Here is a 26,135-nt window from a genome sequence, read left to right as displayed (position 1 = left end):
TAAATGGCAAGTCTAATGAAGCATGTTTTGTATTGATGGACCTGGGCGGGAGATTCAGTACGGAGCATTTGCATAGAAGGTACTGTTGGGACATATATGTAAAATAGTGTCCCTTTGAAGTAAAGCTAGGGCAAGCAACAAAATGTTTTTTTTTTTTTTTTTTTAAGAGGACTCCTAAACAGAAATTCAGTCAACGCGTACTGCGGCAAAACACATGGTGATGAAAGTGTGAGAACAAAGCTGAGCGAGATGATTCATGCACAGGATACATTAATAATAACAGGCCTCTGCACTCGGGCGCCCGCTGAGTCGATAAAAGCCCGCTGCGATGCGGCCGCTTCATTGGCCGTGCCCTGCAGCTCCCACCCGGCCAAGCTGAGCAACCAGTGTCTGTTCTGCAGGGGCACGGGGGGACAGCGGGGCCCTAGTTTGAATTTGCTCGGCTGGATAGAATTGATTTAACAGGACAGACAAGGAAAAATCCACCTTTGAAAGACTTGTTGAACCCAGAATTTTTGTCCACCCAAAAGTCCTTCCCTCCTTCTTTTCAACGTTTCTTCACAGCTAAAATATGTCAATGAGAATAACTTCAACTCACCCGAATATAAATGCACCAATTTTATTGTAAAATTTCACAGCGATGTGCAATTCCCTTATGAAAAGTACATTTGGATATAATGCAGACGCTGTGCCCCCCTTTTGTACACACAACCCAAGAATCACATAGATACCAAATAACTCATGTAAGCAGGAGAAGGAATTGTATCCATTTTGCTTTGTGACACCTCCTATAATACCGTTTTATTTTGAATATTTTTTATCAACATAGATTGCGTTAGAAAATGTTTGTGTGTGCTCCTAAAATAAATAAGAATCACAAAATAAATACAGTGAAGATACAAACAAATTGATTTGGTCCTATTACACACACTTCCTGCGAGTGAAACTAAACATTCAACATGCACACGATTGCAATCCTCACTTCTTTACATTTGACACAAGATGAATAAACTACAAGTCGTGTAGAATATCGAATGTTCTTTTCTGTCATCTGGCCCATTGTAGGTTTTCAGATTCAGGATATAAGAATAATGATATGTTTGCAGCCTGAATACACATATGGACAAGTTGCAGTGCAAGGTCTCACACACACACACACACACACACACACACACACACACACACACACACACACACACACACACACACACACACACACACACACACACACACACACACACACGCACACATCATTGAGAGATGAACCCACCCCACCAAACAAACAAACATGATATGTTATTTATTTCTCTCGGTTGCAATATGTCAGTTTGGCATTTAAGTATGTGAGTTGGAAACAGTAATGAAGAGCAGCCATGTAAAGATGACACAATTGCGCTTTAGACAACTGGTGTGGCATCTTAGGAACATAGTAGGACCAATGTTAGATTCAAAATGATTAACTATATCCTATTGTCAAAACCCCCGTACGTCCCCATCCTTTTTATTCCCTGTAAAGCGTCTTTGGGTCATTGAAAAGCGCTATATAAATTAAATGAATTATTATTAATTATTATTAAAATGTCCAGGAAAATATTTTTGTTGATGGATGAGAATTTTCTTCTGAAGAAACTTCTAGAATGAAAGCATTTGATCAAGAAACGTTTAACCGGCATTATTTATAATCAACATTTGTTCGATCATAGCATGAGTTAACCCCCCCCCCCCTCTCTTTTTGTAAAAACGGAACTGACCGATTTTTTTTTTTCCTCCCGTGAAGCTGAAGCTCCAAAAAAGCAGAGTCTCATTTGAGCAAACAGGGACAGAGCTCGGTGAGAACATCGAACCACAACATAGAAAGAACACAAGAGAAGTTAAGCTAAAGCTCCATTGATATACTGACAAAAAAAAGCACTCTTGATATTTTTTTTGACAACGATATGAACATAAAGTACAATTTATTTCCATGAAATAAATAAATACTATAAATAATAAATACCCCCCCCCACCCTTGGATTATTCTACGCCATTAAATAAATCTAATATATTGTAATTTTATATAATGCAACAAGCTGAAATTACAAAATATATATTTTTATATAGACCCTTTTCTTTCTTTTCATTTTCTTTTTTAATAGAAAATCCAAAGGGCTTTTTTTTTTCTTTTTGTAATTTATATACATAACATCAGAGTGTGATTTACACACGCTCTTTTGTGCGATTACAATGGTCAACAGCAAATTTTAATCAGAGACAGATTTACGTGTCCCTAAGTGTATTTTTGATGCTGAGTTCCAAAATGTTCTTTTTTCGCCAGCAGATCAGGTTTTTGAAATTTTAATCTTTTGTTTTCAACCTTGTGTAAAGTGAAATGTTTCATCTGTTCAAATTCATCGGTATAGTGTTTAAGAAAATAAATCTACCAAACTCCTAAGTCATGAATATTACTAAATATATTACATGTTATATTGTTTTGAAAACCTGACGTACTAGAGAAAAATAGAAGGCAGATAAGGAATCATTGCAAAAAATCATTTAGAAAGTTTACTTGCATCTCTGATTAAAAAATGTCATTTTTTTGACCAGATTTATTTTCATCTATCAAAAAGTGCTTCCCCCGCCCGCCACCCGTGTCATAAGTGCATTATATATTACACGACATTTACAACGCTTTCATTGCGACCTCTCTCAGCCCAACACCATTCAAAGCAAAAGCATCGGAGAAAATGAATATTGGTGACTTTTAGCTCAAAGTGATAAGGCTGTTTTGAAAAAAAAAGAAGCTTTCTATTTTGTGTCGTCTTAGAAGATGTGAGCTCCACAAATGATCCTGACATCTGCTTTGGAATGTTGTTTAGTTAGGTCTTCTTTGTGGCGGCTGTGTTTTTCTCAAGCGGACAGAGGCTAACTTTCCTTGCGTCTCTTCTTGCATACAGATAATGCTGCCTTTTAACAGTAAATGTGTTGAAAAGTCAAATATATATATTTTTTTCTTGTCTGAATGATACCCTGAATGATACTCAGCAGTAGTCGACAGGAAAAAAAAATGCATGTCGTTTTTTTTTGGCCTTGAAAGGTGCATGCAATAAATACAAACACACTATGCGATAGTCAAATATTTACAATATTGATACACTTGTCCATAAACGGCATCGTCGTCGCTTTTGACTACACGTAAAAATGGTAGATGGTTACTTGCCAAATGAAAATTAGGGACGGGCATCCTAATCAATGAATTGGTCATTCAGAACGATCTGGGATCCGGCAACCTGGCTGCAACTAACGCAGATGATGTTGAATCCGTCTCATCCATACAATATTTGCAAAAGTACAATCTTAATTAAATTAGTCTTGAAGTTGAATCAAGTTTGAGTCATTTCCCTTATTGCTCAGTAACGCTCCTTGTTTTTGTAAAAGGGAGTTCAGAACATTCTCACATTCTACCATCCCATTAATATCAGAACAACAACAAAAAGAGGAACATCAAACCGTCATCTCATCAAATGCCCATCCCTAATTTGAGCTCTTTTAAAGTGCTTGACACTTTTCAGCACAGTTGTAACTTGATTCACTTCCTTCCCATTTATCTACGAAAAAACAAAACCAAATGAGGCGTTGGCACAGTGAACACGAGATGATCACACACAGGAATAATTCCAATCAGCCTTTATCGATCTTCTTCTTGCCGCTTGAAGTAATGCTACAGGTTTTGCGACGTCCGCCGCGCCTAAACTGACCGATTGGACGGGATGAAAAGTGCGCAAATGAAAAATGACGGATGGCGTCCCCGCTCCTGAAGAAATGTCCCACACGACGTAAAGAGCGCGGTGATAAGGCTGGACGTGCGCTCTTAAAGATAGAGATAGGAGACCCAGTAGACTAGGTTGAAGAGCCCGAACGCGGTGGGGAAGAAGATGCGTGCGTACGAGTCAATCTTGGAGACGCGGATGTGCAAGCGGCCGTGCCGCCACGCCCCCGAGCGGCAGTCCTCGAAGCAGCAGAAGAAGCTGGTGCAGTCCTTCCCGTCCAGACACTCGTAGCCGTACTCCTCGTCGCGCTCCTGCATGTGCGTGGCGTTGTTCATCTGGATGGCCGTGGCCGAGCGCGGGCGGATGTCCACCGTGGGCGTCTGCTTTTAGACAAGGAAGCCAACAGTTAGCGCGTGGCAACCCGCGCCGATTCCCAATAGGACTCGACAATGGACCTGGTTCAAATTGACATTGCAATGCAATTTTGCAATAAAGTTCCTCTTATCTTTTCACATCTCAAAGCTGCAATTTGGGTGAACAAAAACAACTTTAGCTTGATTTCCCTTTAAAAAAAAAAAGTCAGTGTCTATCATTCAGAAGGGAGACGAGGAGTATTTGAATATTGCATTTTCATCCACTTTTTATCTTAAAAGTCACGCCACTTTCCGTCGCATCGATTGGGATTCCAGCTGCATGGCAGATTAAATGCTCCGGCAGCATTGGAAGGATCCTCGACCTTGCTGATAAAATGAGGTGTCAAAGCTGTCCCTTAGAAAGACTCGGCGTGTCGAGCGTCACAAAACGCCCACCGAGAATTTCACGTCACGACTTCCCGTCGAATAAATTTGCCCTTGCTCTGAGATTCTTTTCTTTGCTTGACTCATGTGAAGAAGAGCTGCATGATATTTTTCTATCATTTAAAAATGATTATTGATTCGTCTATTTTAGGCGACATTGCGTGCTGTTTGAAAGCCATTATGCTGTTAGCATGCATCCTTGAATAAGCTTTGAATACTTCAAGTTGACTTCACAGACTATTCCCCACAGCCTCATTTAGCCCAACACTTGTGCATAAACCCGCCGTCCCTTTTGAAAACGACTCACAACCCCCCATATGAAAAACATATGGGTCGCTTTGAGCACTTGGCCATTTTTTGGTGTGCTCTAAAGGAACCGTCACCATGTAGCGTTAATGAGGGAATTAAGGCCAGAAGGTTATGACTCGGTTCTCAAAGGGGATTGGTTTGTAGCCGGAGGGGGCGCAATGAGTGGAAGCTCAAGCAGGAGAAGCATTAGCCACGTCCCGCTCGCGCCGGCCGGGGCTGTGTGGGAGGGGGTTGGTGTTAGCAAAGAAACAAAAAGAACCCCAAAACAAAAGCACAGTGACGTTGGCAACTTTAACTGACTGAACAGTAGACAACCTCTCAAAGAAGAGCGGGTTTGTACTCTATCTGAATTTTTTGGAATCACCCAGAAGATCATTTGTGAGGTCATCTTGGAGAGTAAAAAAAAAAAAAAAAAAAGAAAAACCAGGTGGTTTCCCTTCCACCTTGGATGCTTTCTTGTGTCTTACCTGATACTCAAAAGCAGCTCTAATTAGACATTGTGGGGGTTGTCTGTTTCAGTCTGTTAAGGCTCTGCTGACTCTGTAGGAAGTGTCAGGTTGAGAAGCCCAACGAACACAAAGGTAAAGTTTCACTGGCAGGAGGAGAGGTGGGGTGGGGTGGGCTAGGGGGAGCTTTTTGCAGCCACGCGCTGTGGTTAAAACGACACGAGTGAAACAGGACAGAGGGAGCCAGAAGCAGTCCCGGACGTAATGTTCCATTGGCAACAGGATCAGTGGGATGCTCATTTAAATTGTAAAAATGCAAACCGAAAAAAAATAACAAAGTGCTCAAATCTGTCTGGCTGGCTGCCTCCGCACTGTGCACAGCGGAGAGCACCTTTGAATGTCATTTTCTTTTCTGAAACCTGTTCATCAAATGAGGCGTATCATAAAAATGCAAGTAAGATAAAGACAGAAAAGAAAGAGCCCATAAATGCAGCAGAGGCATGCAAGTTAGACACAGGCAATATACCTTGGAGGAAAAGAGCCGGAGGAGCTTTTGTCCAGACAGGCAACAAAGAATGGGAGGGATTGAATAAGAGAATAAACAACAACAAACAGAAAATGAGAACATCAATCACCAGAATTGAAAAGAAAACACAAGATAATGCATGGAAATAAGACATTTCTGCACCAGTCAGGATGGAGAGAGAGGAGATACTGTCGAAAGACATACATACATGGCAACACATGGGGGAATGCGTGGTGGAATATAAAGTACTCTCCTTGAAAAAGTTTGGTGAAAAAGCAGGTCATCCATACTGTTAGCATTAGAACCAAAAACAACAGCAGAGAGCAACGAGGGTCTCTTGCCGCGCTTTCCGGTAATAGCCGAATTGCTCTCGCCATAGGTTTGCTCGAAATCTTACATATGTCATGAATGTCACCTTGATAAATCATACGCAGGAAAAATGAAGCCATTTAAAGCTGACTCGTAGTTCCTTTCGGTTGAGCGTCGCCAATTACTTGCTAGGACGGGTTGGCTGGCCCTTCAGCAAAGCTGCGCCAGTGCTTGATGGCTTCAAGGCAAGGCTGAAGCCAGCGCTCTGACATGTGACATGGGTCTAAATTACAACTGTAACAGATGTGCAGCGGATTTGAGCTTAAGGCCTCGCTCAGCGAGTAAGTCGAGGTGACAGTGATCGGGAAGATGCTCCCTTTGGGGTACTAAGCTTTTTTTTTTTTCAGGGGGATTAACATCAGTGTAATACTTTGGGGGAGGGACAATGAGTGTGTCATTGAACTATAACCTACAGTGGATACAAAAAGTCAGATTTTTTTTTTTTTATATGAAAATGAAATAAATACAATTCAATTAAAAAAAACGTTTTTCTTCATTAATATGATCTATAATCCGTAAAACGCAATTAGGAGGAAATAGGATAAGGTTGAAAAAGTCTACATCCCCAGTCATAAGAGGGTGTGCAGAGTTGCGCAACCATATTAGTTTAGTTCTCTATTATTATTATTATTTATTTAAATCAGTCTGTTTTGTTCCACGCAAATCCCGAAATAGAACATGAGCACCAAGATTTAGAAAGGCACTCACCGGGTTTTTCTTCTTCTTGTCCTTTTTGGCACTTGGCTTTCTGTTGCTGACAAAGTAGTGCAACGTGCCGTACTCTATTAGTGCGGCAAAGACGAAGATGAAGCAGACGGACACAAACAGGTCCATGGCCGTCACGTAGGAGACTTTAGGAAGAGATTTCCTGGCGATGGTACTCAACGTGGTCATGGTCAGCACGGTGGTGATGCCTGGCAATGACATAATAGGCCATGGTTGCAAAATGTGCATTCCTTAAAATCTGTGACAGTACAAATTAGGGCGAGACTTGACGACAAAAAAAAAAAAGACGCATACATTTACCAATGTGCTAATGAATCTGGTGAAGCGGTGTGGAAATATTGCAGCGTTTAATCGATACAAAACGAGGATTAAGGGCCTTGTTTTCGATTATATGCTCTTAGCAGTTCCGTTCCGAGGAGAGACGCATTAACATCTGTTTTGCACTCCCTGTCGTGCATATGGTTTATGGTTCATCTGCCATTGACCAGCAACATTCCAATAAACACCATCTGGTAATCCTTCTCCCTGTATGGTTGTCTTGCTCTAATGATGATGCGGGGTTAGGGCACATGTTTATACGATCACTGATACGGCATTAGCATCAGCGCCATAATACCTTGGGAATATAAATAAAGGCGCCGCCTCCTCTAAATGGGGAGGTTTGCATTGGCCTGCTGTGAGACGTCAAGACATCTGTCTGTCCCAAGATGATTGTATAGCATTGTGAGTGAATTGGTTTATTTCTGGGTGGCGTTGAAGGATTACCAATGATGTCATCTGCATTAATCCACTCCCCAACCACCTGGATGCTTGTACTACCCCGTGTAATCTTTCAAAGAGGAAATTTGGATATTCGTTTCTTGGTATAATTTTAGCAGGGATTTGACGGTGTTAGCATTTCCACGCAAATCGTGTTGGAATCCGCCGACGCTCGAGCATACAATCTATTTTTAGAGATTGACGGCAGACAAAAGTAATGACGACAACGAGGTGGGAGGAGGCTTTCTTTCCCGTTCAGTTATGCCAGATAATGACGGCATCGCGTGGATTCCAGGTCAGGATTTTCAGCCTTTGGGGCCCAAAAAAGAAAGCTGACAGGGAGAAAGCTCCATGGATGAAAAACACATTAATTCCCAAGGATGTCCCCTGCAGGTGAAGGAAGTTCAAAACCTGACATGTTTTGTTGCTCTTTAAACTTTCGCTCTGGTTTTAGTAGCGTGCCCTTTTTTTTTTCTTTTTTTTTTCTCCCCCTTTGCGGCAGCCGCTATTATTCCGGTGCTGAGGTTGCATCCCGGCATCTTTGCTGCTGTACTGCATAATGAATGTCTCATTAAGGCATGGGTGAAAACATGTGCCAGGATTGGATCTTCTAATCAAGATGGACTAGATTCTTGAGCAGCGCGCCTGTCTCCGAGGGAAAAGAGCGGGCTGAGGAAGTAGGATGACTTAGGAGACTAGACGGCTGTTCAGTAGGAGCTTAAGTGTCAGAGCTCATCATATGTTCCATAGGCGAACGTATGAATGAATTTACGTAACAGGGTGCGTGGGCCAGTGAAACTACAGATTGGAATGATGATTGGCAGCATTTAAAATGTAAAAAACAGGCTCACCTAATGATGTCCTGGCTGGCACCGCATCCTTGTTGATCCAGAAGGAGACCCAAGAGAGGACAACAATGAGAGTGCATGGGATGTAGGTTTGGATGGTGAAGTAGCCCATTCTCCTGCTCAGGTCAAAGAAGACGGTCAGCACCACATAGTCGCCTAAAAGAAAGGGGGACAAAATGGGGAAGATGAGATGTAGGCTTCCGGCCTCGTGATCGTACATTTATCAGAAAATGACAACAAATAATTCCAAGATGGCAAAAAATGCTAAATGTTCTGTTCTTATCATGTTGCAATCGTCTTCTTTGCTGAATTGGTGGGTTGCATTGTCACCCCATGTACAGTCCACACAGTTGATGCTGCAATCACAATCCCGCCCACACACACATGCTCGAAACGTAAACCAGATCAGGATTTTTCTGGCTTCCAGAACAGAGCCCGATATCTTAGTTGAGAAAGATCTTTGATTTTGAAACCAAATGGGGAGTGAGAGTGTGTCAACGAGTCTACCTATTTGTCAAATCCACACTTGGGCTTCAATAAACAAACTCATTCGAGTGAAGCTCTGCAGTATTGACCGCTTCACCGGTGCTAAGGCATCTCTCAACTTCCAGACTTTCAATGTACCTGTCGGTATCTGCTGGCCCATCTCAGTTAATTGGCATCCCGGTGTCGGTGGCTTGTCTGCTAATTGATTAACATCAAAGTGTTAGCGGTGTCGGAAACCTCCGCTGGCCTCGCGATGGCTTGTCACCTGCTGGGCACGCTCAGTCATTTGTGTGACTGCGTGTGTGTGTGTTTGGTGAGTTCGATGGCTGGCGGCATTTTGCAAAAAAAAACTGGCTGCAGCTGGGGTACGAACAGCTGGCTAATAATTCTCCTCACGAGAAAGGGCCGCACTGGAGTTTATTGCCAAACAGACGCTGACATCTGTGTGTTTTTGCGTCGGCGCTAATGAGCGACAGAGAGACAAAGACGCGGGACCGTCGGTGTTTATTATTTCGTGACCGTCAGCGCCAGCGAGTTCTTGCCGCATCTGGATAGGAGCCCAAATCTGGCCAATCTGTCCCAGTCTCCACCGCTGTTCACCGCGCCATTAAAAGTGTCATTTGTTAAACAAATGGCGGTGACCCCTACGGCATAGCCATAACCGTTCATATGTATTTTTTGCTGATCCAGGCTGCTCCGTGGCGTATGATTTGTATGCGCCGTGGTACCCGAGGCGCCGACAGAGCACTAGGTTTGAATTTTATTAGCATTAGATTAGCCTCAAACCAAGAACTGGTTAATCCATCCCTATATCCCGGCTTTGTCAGCAGCTACAAAGCCTCCTTGACAGTCCCACACTTTTAATAACAATGCTCTTTCCAACATGGCTGAAATCGGAAGCCGTAGGACTCTATCGCCATACGTTCATCCATTCACCGATTTCATTATAGGCCGCGGCTCTTGCCAAGAAGACATTTTGCGGAGGCGGCGTTATCGACCTGCGCCCTCCACTGTGGCAAGCTGATGTATCGGTATCAGCTCGCCTGCCATTAGAGCAGAGGGGTAATGTATTAGTTTGTTAATCACGCCCTGCCTGCAATTTCAAACCACGTGGCTTCAAGGCTCAGGCGTGTGGATGATATTTCGCAAACAAACATGTTTGCATAATGAGGACTCGGTGTGTTTGAATGAGAGGGTGATGAATTTTGTTTGCTCCCTCTATACAAATACTCTATTGGTGTTTTCAGTCCTTGTAACTGGATAGGGGGCTGCAAAGTAGCAGAAGCCCTCATATAGAGCTCTCACGATCTAACGCTTTCTCTTATTCATGACTCTCACCACCGAGAGTTCCAATTTTCACCCAGAGGACCAGCTGTGAATGTAATGATGAAGCAGCTATATGTGATGCTATGATCTCCCATGGATCCAACAACGCCCACATCCTCAGCTCCTTCGCTATCCTGCTAACAATCAACTGATCCAAAGTGCTAATTTCTCCGGTAACAAGAACACGCGGATTACAAATTAGTACGCCCTATGCGGCGCTCTCTGCCCACCGCTAATAAAATGAATTTCTCATCCGTCGCTGTAATTATGTTGCTTTTAAGTCAATCGGTTTCTATCTAGACAAGGACAATTTTTTGCTGACCCAACCCGTGCAGAAAATACTGACAGCAGCACAAACCTGCCATGGAGATTTCTTTTTTCTTTTTCTTTTTTATTGAAGATCCCACATTTACTTCAAGCTGATGTAATCTACGGAAAGCAATAAAAAACTTGGCAGGCTTGATCATTCATCAGAGATCAGCTCTTTATTGTTCGCGGCAACACATTTAACAAAATGAGAGCCAGAGCGATGGGTGGGAAGGAACAATAATTCCTTCAGCTTTAGCCTTAGTGTGAGTGTATATATACAAAAAATGTTTAATTATAATATTGGCGGCATGACTCTTATCCGAGTAAGACGGAACATTAGCGCCACAGGCGGGTATGAAACCTGGCATGCTAATTTTGCATTGCTGACCAGATGAGAAGAAAAAAAAAAAAAAACTGCGAATATCATATTGTCATTTTGCTAGGAGTCAAGTTGTAAATTGGTGGAGATATGGATGGGCAGCAGTGATCCAGAGGCTGCTGACAGGCCGTCCTCTCAACGCTTGTGCATATAAGAGGTGACAGCCAATGTAAATGTGCAAGTTTGAAAGACAGGAAGCCTGCTAATGACCGGCCGGGGTTAAGCCTTGGCTACTTGCCACCCTCAACGGTATTGGCCATAATGCGAGCTCATCACTTTTTGTTGACGTGAACAACAGCCGTTACCCCATTGTGGTCCCTTTAGGCTGATGTGTCTGTTTTTATCCTTGTCATGATTATCAATAATTTAGTTTTTAGTTTTTTTTAAGGCAACCACTGCACTGTATATGTAGCAACTATAAAGTGACTGACAGGTTACGTTTTACAAAAAAGACAGCAATGCAAAACTCCGTCATAATGGTTCCTTTTCCTCCTCCTGTTTCTGTTTACTTCAACCTCACCTTGTCTAAAAATGGATGCATTTGTTTTTCTCACACTGAGCAGAGATGTGATGCAAAGCCGTTATGTAAGCGTGTGCTTAAATTCAACGCTCACCCCCCCTTTCCCTGGTTCTCTTCGTACCGCACATCGTCTCAGTCGCCTTTCCACGATTAATACAGCATGCTCTTGTGTCTCACATAAATTGCTCTTTACAATAGCTATAAAGACTTTTATTAGATGGGTAAAATTTACAAATTTGTTTGTCCTGGGTTATCATCTAGAGTCCTATTTTATACATATTAGTTATCTTAGGACAATGATATTACTTCCCATTCTTTGTTGGTCTAGTCGTCACATATTTTTCCAATGACGATGTTTTCAAAAAGTCAAGGCTCGTACCATGCAAATCCACATGAAAGGCAAACATCTCCAAAAGCAACGTCGCTGACACAGTTGGCCTGTTTTTTTTCTTTTTTTTTCCTTTTTCTTTCCTTTTTCCTATTCAGCCCCTCTTTTTTGAATCGCCTCTCTTCCCTCTACTCGATGACCTCCATCTATGCCTACCGGCACCTCAACTGAAAAACAACCTCAATACTTCCCATCCTCTCACAATATCATTTTTATTTTGAATGCCATGTATTGTAGTGTCCTAGTTTAGCCAAGTGTGGTCGTGCCAATGAAAAGCAAATACAGGAACGGGAGCACAGGTGTATAATCTCATCAAGCCATCTTTAATATCCGCAGTCGAGCAAAATGACTTCATACCATTGTCCATCAGTTGTTTAAAAATCAAAAAAGCAAGCTCAATGAGATGAGTATCTTCGGCATTGAACCACGATTAGCAAATGTATTGTCTAGCTGCCACATCACTAATACATGAGGAACAAAATATTCCTCCATCTAGGTAGGCCCGTTGACTCTTCCCCATATGGACTAGTTCAACAAACGCACATCGAGAAAGATGATTTGCCGTGATAAAAAAGTGGCGACTTGTGAATCCGATTTGTGACGACTGCAGCGCGAGAGAGAAAGAGTGGATGACTGGAGGAGGAGATTAAGAGCGAGTAGCTATAATAGGAATGGCGTCTCGCTGTGGCTAATGGATTGTTTCGGCACTCTTTAACCTCCTTTCTCTTAATAAACAGCGGCTGATCGTCGTCTGATTAAAGAGCAGAAGCATATTTTCATTTCATTTACTCTTCGAGATGACCAACCCTGTCTATGAAACCAACAAGAACATATTTGTGTATCAGCTCACACCGTCATTTTTTTTTTTATTTGGTTACAGGATTGACTTATGACCGCAAGGTAGGCTTTAGGACATCTCCTCTTCTGCTACTTTATGGCGAGGTTTTATATCCAATCAGGACTACAATGTCTCGGTAACAATAAAACAAACTATCGGCGCCGGTGTTTTATCGCTTCCCCTTTTTCCTAACCACTTTTCTTGATTAAACCAAGCAGCCTTTGACAAGCGACCTTGCCTCCGCCGTTATATTTTCCCTCACGTCAGCGATAAACTGTTCCCGTGTCAATAATTCTACCCATACGTGTGTTACTCATCACTGCGTCTAAAACACGTCACCTGCGAATGCCCTGCTTGCCGTGTTTTCACTAAGTGTAACCGATTTGAACACGTTCCGCCCTCCCTAAGCAAAGTCCTCACCATCTTATTCACGTCATTTGACTATGATAAAAACATCTTTATGACGTCTGTGCGGATTCACCAAAAATAATACACCCATTCAAATGTAAAACCGTATCAGGATGTTGCATGCGAATTTTCTTTTTCCCCGCTCTGAGGACGCCATATTTGGCATATTGTTATCTTGTGGCGACAGAACTGTAACCACTATGGTTGTTTAGGACTACGTCTTTGGGGATTAAGGTCTACATCTCTATTTGGAGCCACGACGGCCTAAAGATAGATATGCTTGGTCATGCTATAAGAGGGAATGGCGTTGTGGCTTGCTTTTCTCGAGCTTGTTCCTTTCAAGCGCAATGCACCCCCCCCGATGAATTTGTCCCATCAACAAATCATCTGTAAAGTGTGGGGCTCCGTAATGGGGACGCTGATGTGTCTCGGGGCTTTCTCCGCTCAAGCTGAATCACACAGGCGGACGCATACAGACCACAGCAGCGTGGCTTTGGGAAGGTCAATCTAAGAATAGGTTTCCACACATGTATGTGTGGTTGTAGGTAGCAGATGCACTGATGCACGCGGGTTTGTGATGCTTCGATTAAAACTGTCCATGAGTCATCGTGAAGAGGAGCTACCGAATGAGACAATCAGTTGGGAAATTACACGGCTAGCCTTTATGCTTGAACAAAAAAGCCTCTAGGACATCCTTCTTAGATGTTTTTAGGTTTTTTTTCCCCGCTAATTTGTGCTGGAACTATGACTCACAGATCTCTCTGTGGATTTGAGTCATGGAAGCGTAACATGAATGCATTATAAATAACGCCGTGACACCATTTTAGAAATCTATAATGTCTCCCTGTCTGCAGTTTGTACGCATAATATTGGAGATGGACTGTTTTAGTTGACTTTCAAAGACGACACACATTTTTATGTAACAGTTAACACATATTAGCGGTCATTTCCGCATGACATATCATTTTGTTTTTCTCCATGTAAGCCTGGGAGTGTGTGAGCGAATGCCCCGTTGATAAAAGCAGGTCTCGGCAGTGCACGCGGTCTTGATGGGAAGTGACATGTTGAGAGACGCTGCCTTTGGACACTGGCTGAGTGGGGAAGCAAATAGACGCAGACGCCCTCTTTATTAAAAGCCACGTCAAGAGCAGCAGATGGCCTGCCAACCCCAAGCAGCCATTTCATTATAAAATCGATTTTATTTTTGTGAAAGCATGTCTGGTTCTTATCACTTTTTTTTGGACAACTAATCTGATCACGGTCAGGACGATGAGATGGAATAAGCGCCTCTGGCTGAAGCCAGTTCACCTGCCTTGCTTGTCTGCTAGGATTAACGTTATTTCCAGTCGCCTTACCTGACCCCTTCTAACGCAACAAAGGACCTGAATCGTAATCATCTTCAAACTTTTAACTTGTCCTTGAATGATCTGGGGAAAGAAAATAAGTCAATCTGCTCCTCAGATGCATTCTGTGCACAAAGAACACATTTGGATATTATTTCCGCAGCTGCAAAGAAGGAAGGGGGGCACTTTGCGGCCAGGCTCTCTCTCTTAACAGACTGCTCGTCGAGGCAGATGTTGCGCTCGCCCAACTGGCAGCGGGTCAGAAACCCAAAGTGACTGCAAAATGAGACAAGGGGTCTCTCAACCGCAGTCAAGGTTCTCTGCGCTGACAACAGAGCAGATGGCGACTTGGCTGCTGGCGGAAATAACAAACCAGATCAGAGAGGCATGCTCCGAAGTCTTCACCGCATTTAATCCGCCTACGCAGATTGCCTTTTCGTGATGTCACTTGGCAACGCCCTGATTACATGGAGAAGTTTGAAATGCAACTCGCAGCTCTTAGGTAAAGCACATCAGCACATTCTGTGTTGCCGTATCTTGACGGAAAGATTTGTAGATTTTGCCACCCCGCCATGATATCTGCGGCAGTGGACTATCTGACAGGCGGAACTGCAACCGACCGCTTAGCTGACACTCCAAACAAAGCTTGACTGCTCCACAGAAGCGAGTGCTGCTCAACTCAACACTTCCAGACCAATTTATGAGCTTGTTCCACTTTTTCCCCTCTACTGTATGACATTCATTTTCCACGGCAATTTCAAACGTCAAAACATAAGCGCAGAATACAGAAATTCTACAAATATCAAAATATCTCACAAAATAATATACTTGCTTAGAAGTGGTCTTACCCGAGACGGTCCTGACAATCTCTGAGGTGTTCCTCAGGCCGACAAAGGAGAACTGGTAAAGCCTCCAGGAGCGGATGTCTCCAACCTCCACTGAGCTCCTCTTCCACTTGTACACAATCTCCTCCCTCGGGTAGCCATCTATGCAGGAGAGAGACGAGGAAGAGGACGAGAAGCTCAGCGGATTAGCCAAAGCGCTGTGCACAACAAACATTTCATCCCTTACAGGGGTTCCCTCTATAGAGTCACACTCGTCATTTGTTTTATCACGGGAAAATCTATTTAAGTCGGCAAGCTTACAAAGCATCCCCTTCTAAAAGTCAGATGGTGTTTCCTGTAAACCCAAGGTTAATTAAAATGACATTTATTGGCAGGAAGGATTCACTCAAGATTTCTTCTGCTGGCTTCGGTACGGCACGTGGACTTTCTTCAGAGTGCTTTCAGGCATGATGTTGCAAATGTAGCTTGGGATTTTTGGGTAGTGTGTAGGCCGGCACAGGAGGACGAGCTGGCTCTGACCACCTCCCATGAGTGTGTAGGTGCCAAAAGATTTGATTATCTCTATAGGAGTCATCCAATTTAAATGAAGGACATATTTTGGCACAAACTAGTTTCTTTCTCTTGTTGCTTTTGGAGCTATTTACAAAGCCTTTCCCCAGGAGATGTATCCCTTGGTGCTTCTCTCTGTAGATCCATAGAGACCTCACCAGCTCAGTGGCCTAGTGGTAGAGTGTCCGCCCTGAGGCTGGAAGGTTGTGGGTTCAAACCCCGGCCGGGTCATACCAAAGACTATAAAAATGGGACCCATTGCCTCCCTGCTTGGCACTCAGCATTAAGGGTTGGAATTGGGGGGTTAGATCACCAACTGATTCCCGAGCGCGGCACCGCTGCTGCTCACTGCTCCCCTCTCCCCCAGGGGATGGATTAAAATCACACGGGGATGGGTTAAATGCAGAGGACAAATTTCACCACACCCAGGTGTGTGTGTGACGATCATTGGGACTTTAAATTAGCATAACTTTACCCCTCCTCCCCTCCTTCCCAAGCGGCCAGCGCAGCGTTTCAACTCGTAGTACTTTTGAAATGTTCCTCAGCAAAGTAATTGAGTCCATCTTTTTGGTTTTTTGAAATGGTTTATTCAATCATTTTACCGCCCGCTAACATTCACTATGAAGGCCGCGCCTTTTATGTTGGAACTTGAATAGGCACCTTCTTTGCATGGCCATGATCATCTCCTGGCCAAAGAATAGCAATTTTGAAAAAATAGTCCACTAGAATAGGATGCATTCAATCACTGATTATTTGATTCTGACATTGGTACTGTCCTACCATATGAAATCCTCTAGGCAACATTATTTGAAAAAAAATATCAGCCGACTTACAGCTTGAAAACTCCAAAGGACACGAGTGCTCATCCATTGGGAAGTTGTTCAGTTTCAGTTGGCATTCAGCATCAATGGTCAACCTGCAGAGAGACAACATTAACTCGGTTTAAAAAAATTAAAAAACACCCTCACAGCACATTAAAGAGGTTGTTTATGAAAATAAACAGATGTTTATCGTCTCTGCAGCGCACCTGTCTTATGGCCACTTTTCGCACTTGAGGGACCTTGAAGTCATTACAGTCATTAAACGTACCGTTAATAAAGGAACGACCTCAAGTGACATTGCCCGTCGGCGCCGAGGCTATTGTCAGGTATCGTTGTCGAGCGTAGCGCAGCGGGTCGGTCATCCCAATTAACTAGCGCTTGCGTTACGAGTTATTCCAAATTAATAAAGTGGCGAGCCAGTGTTCTGCATAGAAGAACATCAATCATGACTTGATTGAGTCTGATGGACTTTAGTTTCTTTCTTATTATCTCTCCAGGTGTCTGTCGAAAACATCTGCTGACAGTAAGAAAATAAGCTTGGTCATTTTTATTCCAAAGCATTGTTTCAATTTGGTCGCCGTCGATTTTTAAGATAATCTTTTATGATCAGATTTAATAACTCACCAGGGTCAACCCTGACTTCCTACCTGAGCGTGTAGAGGATTCGCCCGTCGTTCCAGATCCGAAGCATGCGATTGGGCGTTGTGATCCAGTGGGCGTCGGCTTTTTTGGAGTTGCGGAAAAACGTATCGGGAATCCAGATCTTGCCGACCATGTTGCTGTTGAGACGCAGAACCTTCATCGTGCTGTTAAATTTTAGCCTTCTGTCGTACCAGGTTTGGGCAAAGAAGATGTCGATGGTGTATTCCTGTGGAGGAAAAAACTAAATGTTAGATTGACTTTCGTCTCTCGTCTGCCTGAAGCTATCAGTGAGCCATTTTTCTTAGACCCAATAAGTGTTCTCAAAGCAATGGCTCTTTTTATTTTTTATTTTAAAAAAATCCCCCAAACTGAAGAAGAACATTTTGACTCCCTCAACCTTAAAATGAATGGGCCAATGATCAACTAATGCCTCTCATTTCTCGGCTGAGGGGCTATCAAACCTCATTACCGGCTGGAGTAAAATCTACTGTCTTCTTTTCAGTCCCTTTGAGAGCAGGCTAAGAATGTGAGCAAGTCAGATGAATGGAAGACCAGATGACATAAGCCCGGCCGGACGTAGCGGGGGAATAAAAGTCCAGGCAGCTATTGAGACGGAACTATCGGTCTTTTCTGACTTATTTACTTACTTGGACTGGTTGAGCCTGAGGTTTCAAGTAAAGTACAGCGGGAAAAAAAGAAATAAAGAGGGCACTTGAGTGCAAGAAGCCGTAAAGGCATTAACAATGTGACAAAGCGGAACCTTACAAAAAAAAAAAAACCCATTCAAATAGTTCCAAACAGAAGCTAAAAAAAAACCTGCTTCCTCACTGGGCATCATTGCCCAAGTCGTTTTTGCTCACTGGAATAGTTGTGAAATTTAGGTATCTCGTTTGAGGTTCCATGGATTTGTCTTTCAGCTCGTACAAAATCGAATATGCAAAATGTAGCCTGCCTTAAAAACTGCATTGATACGGTATTGTCACATATTTAGATCAGCAAAGGTCAGATTTTAGATCGTCCCATCCTTGACCTCGCTCGTACCTAAAGCCATACTTTCCATAAATTCCCACTTCATAATTAAGAATATGAAATCCCGCTGGTGCTGAGATGCCATTTACTTCCCATTAACTGCAAAGCTGGGTTGGGCTCGTTTAACTTAGTGGCTTAAATGCTCAAAACCAAACAATACTGAAAATATGCTATATCGTAATGGGCAACAGCTCCCTATGGATGAGGTGTCATAAGCCGTACGTAGTGAGAACCAGTGAATCATTGATCCGGTCCGGGGCAAAGCCTAGCGAAGCTGTTTCAGCCGCTGATCGACAGCAAAGCTGCAAAAAAAGATTAGAACAAAAGCCACCAAAGCCGGCGGCCGCCATACCGAGGTGTGCCGGAGCAACACGTTAACTGCCCTGCCAGGTTGCGCATAGGCCAAGAAAACACCCCATGGTTACGCTCTCGTCCCCCCAAAGCCAGGACAGGGTGAATTTAGTCATTGATATTCTTCCTAAACGGCAGGCTAACGGCGGCGCTTACCATATTGATGGCGTTCACTGGGCCGATGCTGTTGACAAACATGTCTGTGTGGATCACTGTGGGTTTAACTGCAGCGAGAAAAAGCACAAGGATTGTTCAGGAAACATTCGGAAACTATTGTGATTTACAATACCTGGTGTTAAAACGTAGCATTGTTAAAGACACGGGGCTGCCTACATGGGCCGTATATTGAGTCTCGCTAGTTGCCATGCATTTTTCACGCCAGGCATACGCGTCAAGTGCATCGAAGGACATAGGAGTGTGTAACATCACGCACCATGTGTCTTTGGTGAGGTTCTGACATGTTGTGTGTTATGTCATGAATAGCAGGAAATGACTGACTTAAAGAGCAGACGGCGTGCATCGCTTATTTAGGATGAGCCGATTCGAGTGTATATAAACGCTGACGCAAAACCTGGAGTATTTGCTCGAGTGTATGTAAAGGCCACTAAAGTCCTCTCTGGTAGCTTCTGTCGGCTAACAAATAAAGATTCTGAACTTCAAAGGTAGACGCAATTAGGGATTCGGTTCAATCCACAGTATGCAGGGGAGAGACATTTTGTTTCTCAGTGCAGTAAGGCCGGTTACTTGATTGGCTCTTTGGAGTTTCGGACGACAGTATAGCCGGCTAATTATAACCCTGCGGTAGCTGTGAAATTTTGACGGCAGACGTTGGGATAGTGAAAGAAATGAGCGAGAGGGAGATCAGAGCGCATTTGAAGACGACGCTCGGTTATGGCGATGGCAGCCGGCCGTAGAGACTTTGATGCGTTGCTGTGGGCTGAGGCAGCCACCCGATGCAGATATAGGATATGATGCTGTTGAATTTCAAGCACCTATGAAGACTGAAGAAGGAGGATTGTGCCCTTTATGAAATCTGTCACACTCAAAAGCAAATTAAAAAAAAAAAAATCTGTCAGGGAACAAGAACATAAGTGTGTAAATAAAGTCAGCCAGGTGAACTTTATATATGACCACGTCGCAAAGACGCTGACAGGATGAAACCAAGCACTTGTTTAATGGAATGCCGTTCAGGTTGTAAAAGGATTGGGGTGGCTCTATCAAATCCCACAACCCACCCAAAAATGACAAGCGCTGGGAACTGTTTTGCTCCCCGAGCATTTTTCGATGAGGAAATCGGAGCCTTGAATGTTGTTTGTCATTCTGGCCACAATCAGACAACATATTAGGAGGAGATAAACCAGAGGTCTGCTTGGGCAACAAATTGTATGAACGAGCCTCCCCGGATTCTTAACACCGACATTCAGTGCTTAGTTTGCTTGTTGATGGCAGCGTGCATAAAACCAGGCTGCATGAATTGTTTGTTTTTCCCCAGAGATCATTTCCTGATACTTTCATATGCATTGAATTGTATTTTTTTCCCCCTCCCCACTCCCTCCGTACTAGCTTATTAGCAATCATTTACAACACTCCGTCTTTGGACAGCTTCTACATAATGACAAATAGCATCATATTTCTGCCACGTCAGAGAGACGAAAGATTTATTAGGCAGGTCTGCATGGTAATAGCTGCAAGTAGAAAGGTAACACTGAAAGGGAAAAGTGTTAATCTTCAGGAAGATCACGTAGGGGCAATCCATTCGTTTTTTCCCCCACCGCCGTCTATCGTGTCAGATTTGTGTACGAGCTATTACGAGGAAATTATTTACACATATTAGTTGTGGATACAGTCCAGCTCGATTGAAGAATGGAAGGTATGATTATGTAAGTGGATTTGACAGATAAGCAATTTCCCTGAGATCTATGGAGCCATTAATCATGTGTTGTAGAGTAGCGGACGACAACACGGCCTATTCTGACCTGTTCGGATGACAAGGTGATGTATACTACATGTGTAGAAAGGGGGAGCTGTTAGTCTCCTGTTAGCGTTCACAACTTTTGTCTATAGCGAAGAAGTTCCGCTTTGAAAAATCGGCACCTACCTCCGATGTCGGGTCTCAGTTTGTTGTCGTATCCATCCAGTAGGCCATTGAGGATGTGGGTGACGTCACTCTCGAACACTTTGGGGGTCAGCACCCATGTTTTGTTGGTCACCTCATCGTCGTCATCGGTCTGGAAGGAGCTGCGATGAAGAGTTTTTATTTTTATTTATTTTTTAAAACTTTGATGTCCATCCATTCATCCTTCGAATAAAGACGACGGTCTCGAGTGGACTGCAATAACTCCATATGCTTTGAAGTGATACATACATAGTGACTCTACTGGAAGGCTAGAGCAAAATGACTGAAATATTTGCCATGTCCTAAAGATGCTTTAAGGGGTTCGGGGAGTCTTGGAGAAGATAATTTTCCCAAATACGCTTCTTCACCTTGCCGAATGAAAAAGTAAGAACATCTCAAGAGCCCTTAACCGTGAATGTCACTAAGGCATGGGAGGAAAAATAAACGTCTTTCGCAGACATGCATGCATGATGTTCTGTAGTTAGTCTATATTGTGGTCAGAATTTGAGAACATTAGGTCTGATCAACGTCTGTGGTTTGTTGCTGAGCGTTAGAAACAACAGTAAGGACAAAGGGGAAATAAATGGGGGCAGATTGACATACAAAGACGTACACACTCGTATATAGCTGACAAAAATAGAATTCCAATTGAGTGCAGCTTTGTTGGCAGACTTTGGGCAGATGGCCCGCAAGCACACGAGAGCAATCTTGAACGTGCACTGAGCTTTCTTTTAGCAAGGTGATGCGCCGAAACAAGACTTGTGGATCAAATCATAAAGTATGAAAAAGGGGGAGGCGGGGAGAACGGATCTGATAGCATTCTCACGTTCCAAGGCCGAGAGCCAGGAATAACAGTCTGACCTGCGCTTTTCCTTCCACTGCCTTAAGAGCCATCGTATGCCATCCATTTCCACTTGGACATCCGGGTCGAAACATTACATGGAAATTATATTACTCAGGTGGCCGCTTTGGTATAACCCAGAAAGTTTCTAGCGGCCTATGTTTGTGCTAAGTTCATATGATTTGAGACAATGAAGAATTAGGGTCTGCGCATATTTAAACACATCTTGTTACATAAGCAAGCTTTGAGTGTAGCTTTATACTCAATTGTTATTTATGCCATAGATTGGAGCATATTTGTCATTTGCTGGTGTATTATTGTTGAGTTGTACGACCACATTGAGGGTTTGACTTTGGAGGTTCCACTGTAGATGGAACGGCTCCAAATGTAAGCAGATCAAACGAAAGAGCCATGTGGTCCTGCTTGCTAATTGAGTACCTGAAGGTCCGCCGAGACGCCCGAGCCAAACTTTGTTTTTCATGCATATGCATGTACACGTCTGCGGTTGAAATGTCTCGTTCAAAGCGTTCCCGTACTTCATAACGAGTAGGAATTGCATCTGCTCTGCATGCCGCACTCATTTCGACTCAAGCGACGGCCATGTTTGGCTTTACTAAAGCGATGAGACCGTTGATAAAGATGATGGCAATATGGTTAGTGTCGTCCATTAGCGTCCACAGTGAGGGAGGACAAGTTTGCGTGTTTTACTCGTAGCGCGGCAAATAAACACGGCCAACTCAAATGAACCTTTGTGCTTAACACCCCTCAACGTGAAATTAGTTGTACGCCCGTAAAGCAAAACAACAGCCCCCGCTTTGGATGTCACGTTGTGACCACGCTCCTCCTACACGGTGGCGCCATTAGTCACTAAATCAAAATCTAACGCCACCAACCAGCTTGTCCGGGAACAGATTCTCAAGTGGGTCAGTGCCGTTATATTCGCTCCTGACCTCTGGCAGGAAATGTCTTTGGGCCGAACTGAAAATAGATCACATGTATTCAAACTGGCACTTTATTAGAGTATCCGAAATAAGAGCGTATCAGTAGATTGCAAAAAATTGGAGGAAATGTCACAAACTACATTGGAACAGGAAAAACAAAACAGAATTCTATCAAAATGCTCTCAAACAAAAAATTGAAGTCAAGGGGTCCTAATTTGGATTCAAAGAATAATGTCAGAGATAGCGGGGACAGAGACTAGCGAGAAAACCAAGCGTGTAACGCGCAGCCGCCTCTTCTTGTCTGACTTTGGCTCCATCGCCATGCCAACTGGGATGAGCAGCGAGTCACCATCGCTGCGGCCACCTCCGACCCTCCGAGCTGAAAAGATTCTGACCTCAATACCTTGGTGATGAATACAAAAGACTCTCTAAGCAAAGTGGCAGCTCCCGTTTTTGTCTTTTTGAATGCTCGAGACGAGCAAAATTTGACATCCATCCATGGAATGAGATGCAAATTGTAATCACAGTGTTTTCAAATGATGCGTCTTGATGCCCCTTTTCAAATGATAACAATAGACCAATGCGTTTGGAGTTTCCCCATTCAAGAGAACAATCCTCCATAATGCACCCGTAGCAATTTTTCTGATACAACTGTCTTGGAATTGATGTTGCAATATCTCCAAATGACCTTGTGTCTTTCAAAGTTGGACCCTAAGGCCATTTTGGTGTGACTCTACTTCTTGCGGAGGTGTCCATTGTGTCGTTTCATGACGTCACAACATATAGTAAGAGCCAATGAGTCACCATAAAAGTTACATATAGTAAGAGCCAATGAGTCACCATAAAAGTTACATATTACTTAAAGCGGGTCTTGGGAAAGATGTCTTATGTAAGTGTCAGATGACAAATTCAGATATTTGGTGTTGCTATTGAAGAAAACTTGCATTGTTTGATTAGATGGCCAATTCATTAGTTACAATCACCAAACACTGCGATGCTTCATGATTGGTCTGAGTCACGACCACTGGTTGGTTCAACATTCGCTTTGCTTGCACAAACCAATGAAAATCTCCCCTTGTGAAAGAGTGCTCATTTTTTTAGATTAGTCGTACAATCATGCTGATTGGCCAATATAGAGTAGATTACAACATGGCAGCACCGATTGTTTTTATCCATCTCGGTCGGGGAGGTGGGGGCGGCATTTTGCTACTTCTTGTCGACTAAAAATGACATCACAGTGCCAGTGCAAGTGGCAAAATGGCCACCCCCTGAATTGGATATACGCGGGGGGGGGATTTTGCTGCTTTTATTTATATCCCACATTTGGGCAAATACTCTAAGTGAGTTGATGTATGGCATAGTGACAACCAGTGGAAACCATAAATAGATATACTGAATACTTAATGCCATTCTGGAAACGACACTGCACGACAATACAGCACACCAATCAAAATTGAGCATTAATAAAGGCATCATCTTTCAAGACAGCTCTTTTACTGAATGTATTAAGCGTATGTACCTAATGAAGTGACCTGTGATGGTCTATGCCTCCATTTGTTCTCCCCGCACTCTATCCCGAAACCGACGACGGCAAGCATGCTCTCTTTCTCCATCTCAACTAAATCCATATATGTTCAAAAAAAAAACCACAATAGTAATGGAAACGAACAAAGTGCATTGATGGTTTAAGCTGCAGGAGAGATGTCTGCATCTGTGCTGTGTGCCTTATTACTTCTCTCCAGTCTACAACCGTCTGCCATTTTGAAATTTTTAAAAAATACACTTATTTGACAGATCGTGCACAATCTGCTCTCTCCTCGCTTCCTCTGTAGCCGTCATCGCGCACAATTGCATGCACGTAAGAGCCGTGCAGCTTTTTGACTTAAATACACTTGATCCCTGCAAACAGCTTAGCGCTCACTATATGTAGCATCACTTTAGCTCGCCTGTGCTATTTTACCAGCAGCCTCCGATCATGCACAACAGCCCTTAAATATTAATTATGACGCTGGACGTGGGCTCTAAAGTCATTCCTCGGTCTTTTGCATGCAAAACAATACATAAACAACACGTTATACACGGACAGCGTGTGGGTGTTTAACGGGTGACGTTAGACCGATGCAAACGACAAATACGTTGTAACGATGAGCTCAATTTGGTGGTAGCATCGTCGACTAGGCGAAAGCTAACGCTAGCTAACGGAGAATCATCATAACACCGTTTTGGAGACGATCTCGCCTACCTGGTGGGGAGGTTGACGGCGATGAAGAGCCACAGGAAGAGCTTGCGTGCAAGACAAGGAGGCTTCGCCATGGCCGTCGAGCACTTGCGGGTTAAATTTGGTGAAGTCGCCGCCGCCGCCGTCCTCGTCATCCTCACCATCTTTTCGTCTCCTCGCCTGGTGCAGATGCCCGTCTTGTTTAGTGCTTTCCCAGCCCACGATGCATCACGCAGCTTTTTCCTTTTTTTTTTCCCCACGCGAGAAGCCCCGCCAGGCTCGAGATCGTCCAAAACAAAAAGATGAGGTGAAATAATATTATCGGGCAAGCGAGTCTCCCCAAAAGCCGTTTTAAAACACCAAATAAGATCAAAATGGAAAGAAAATCCCCCCCTTTAGTTAAATAGTTGAATAGGCCCTCGAATTACACACCTAGTGAGATGTGAAAGCAGCCTGGGTGTGAATGCAGATTAAAAAGAAGGCTGCAGGGCTGGCAAGAGGAGCCGAGGCACGTTGCTGCAGCACGGATCAACACACGCGTGATTTCACCACACACGCACGCAAGCACTCTCCACGGCATTATTAGCCGCATGCTAAAAGACACCATCAAGTAGTTGGCTCGACTGAAAGTTGTAGCGAAGCATTTCAGACGTTATTGCAAAAAAGAAATGATTGGATCACGCAGGGTAAAAGATCAACTAAAGGCTGTCGGTTGATCTAAAACTTAAAAAAAAAAAAAAGTTATCTTAAACATTTCATACACTAGTGCAATCTAATTAGCGTCATTCTCATTGTTTGCCATTTTAATGCGTGTTTGTGTGCGAGAGCGACAGAAAGCGAGTTGTGATCGTTCAGGACCACGGACAGCTCCGATAGCGCTCTACGCAAGAACGATCAGGACCATGGACAGCACCCCCCCCACTTTTGTGCTCAAATCCGCTCGCCCAATGTCTCCAGCACGGGAGGCCCAGAAATATGCTTGAACCTTTCAGGTGCTAGGCGAAATGATTGACTTTTGGGGTATTTTCTGGGAAAAAAAAGTGTTATATAGGCCTACAGTGTATAACAATGACTATGTACTGTATTTTTCAAATCTCTCTTGAAATAATGCTTTTTCATAAAGTGATCAGTATGACTGATATGGTTACAAGTGTTGTCTTACAGCTGTCTGCATCCTATACTTGCATTGCTCCTTTCCATATTATTCCCGTAGCTGTAAAATATGCAAATGCCGTCATTTGGATGAGGTGTAAACTCTA

The 26,135-nt window shown here is 43.4% G+C and overlaps 1 protein-coding gene across 1 annotated transcript; it reads right to left on the bottom strand.

The window, feature by feature from the left end:
- Window positions 1–1,719: 1,719 nt before the first annotated feature.
- gabrg2 (gamma-aminobutyric acid type A receptor subunit gamma2) lies at window positions 1,720–25,040 on the bottom strand. The gene is made up of 10 exons (XM_061300265.1): window positions 24,901–25,040; window positions 20,859–20,998; window positions 18,917–18,984; window positions 17,386–17,606; window positions 16,751–16,833; window positions 15,372–15,509; window positions 8,530–8,682; window positions 6,902–7,107; window positions 5,825–5,848; window positions 1,720–4,126 (listed from the first exon to the last, which is right to left on the bottom strand). Exons 1-10 carry the CDS (start codon window positions 25,038–25,040, stop codon window positions 3,848–3,850), a joined length of 1,452 nt encoding a protein of 483 aa, XP_061156249.1. The 3' UTR covers window positions 1,720–3,847.
- Window positions 25,041–26,135: the final 1,095 nt, after the last annotated feature.

Source organism: Syngnathus typhle, linkage group LG15, assembly GCF_033458585.1.
Source record: "Syngnathus typhle isolate RoL2023-S1 ecotype Sweden linkage group LG15, RoL_Styp_1.0, whole genome shotgun sequence".
Taxonomy (NCBI): Eukaryota; Metazoa; Chordata; class Actinopteri; order Syngnathiformes; family Syngnathidae; genus Syngnathus; species Syngnathus typhle.
Note: the sequence above shows the minus strand (reverse complement) of the source record. Positions and strands in the feature narration are given on the sequence as shown.

Bases quoted from the DNA above. Each gene is read 5' to 3' on its own strand.
- gabrg2 (XM_061300265.1), bottom strand. From the start codon at position 25,040: ATGGTGAGGATGACGAGGACGGCGGCGGCGGCGACTTCACCAAATTTA. The intron at 20,999-24,900 runs GTAGGCGAGATC...TCTTCATCGCAG, and splicing joins GCCGTCAACCTCCCCACCAG to CTCCTTCCAGACCGATGACG. The intron at 15,510-16,750 runs GTAAGTCGGCTG...TCTCCTGCATAG, and splicing joins TCCTTTGGAGTTTTCAAGCT to ATGGCTACCCGAGGGAGGAG.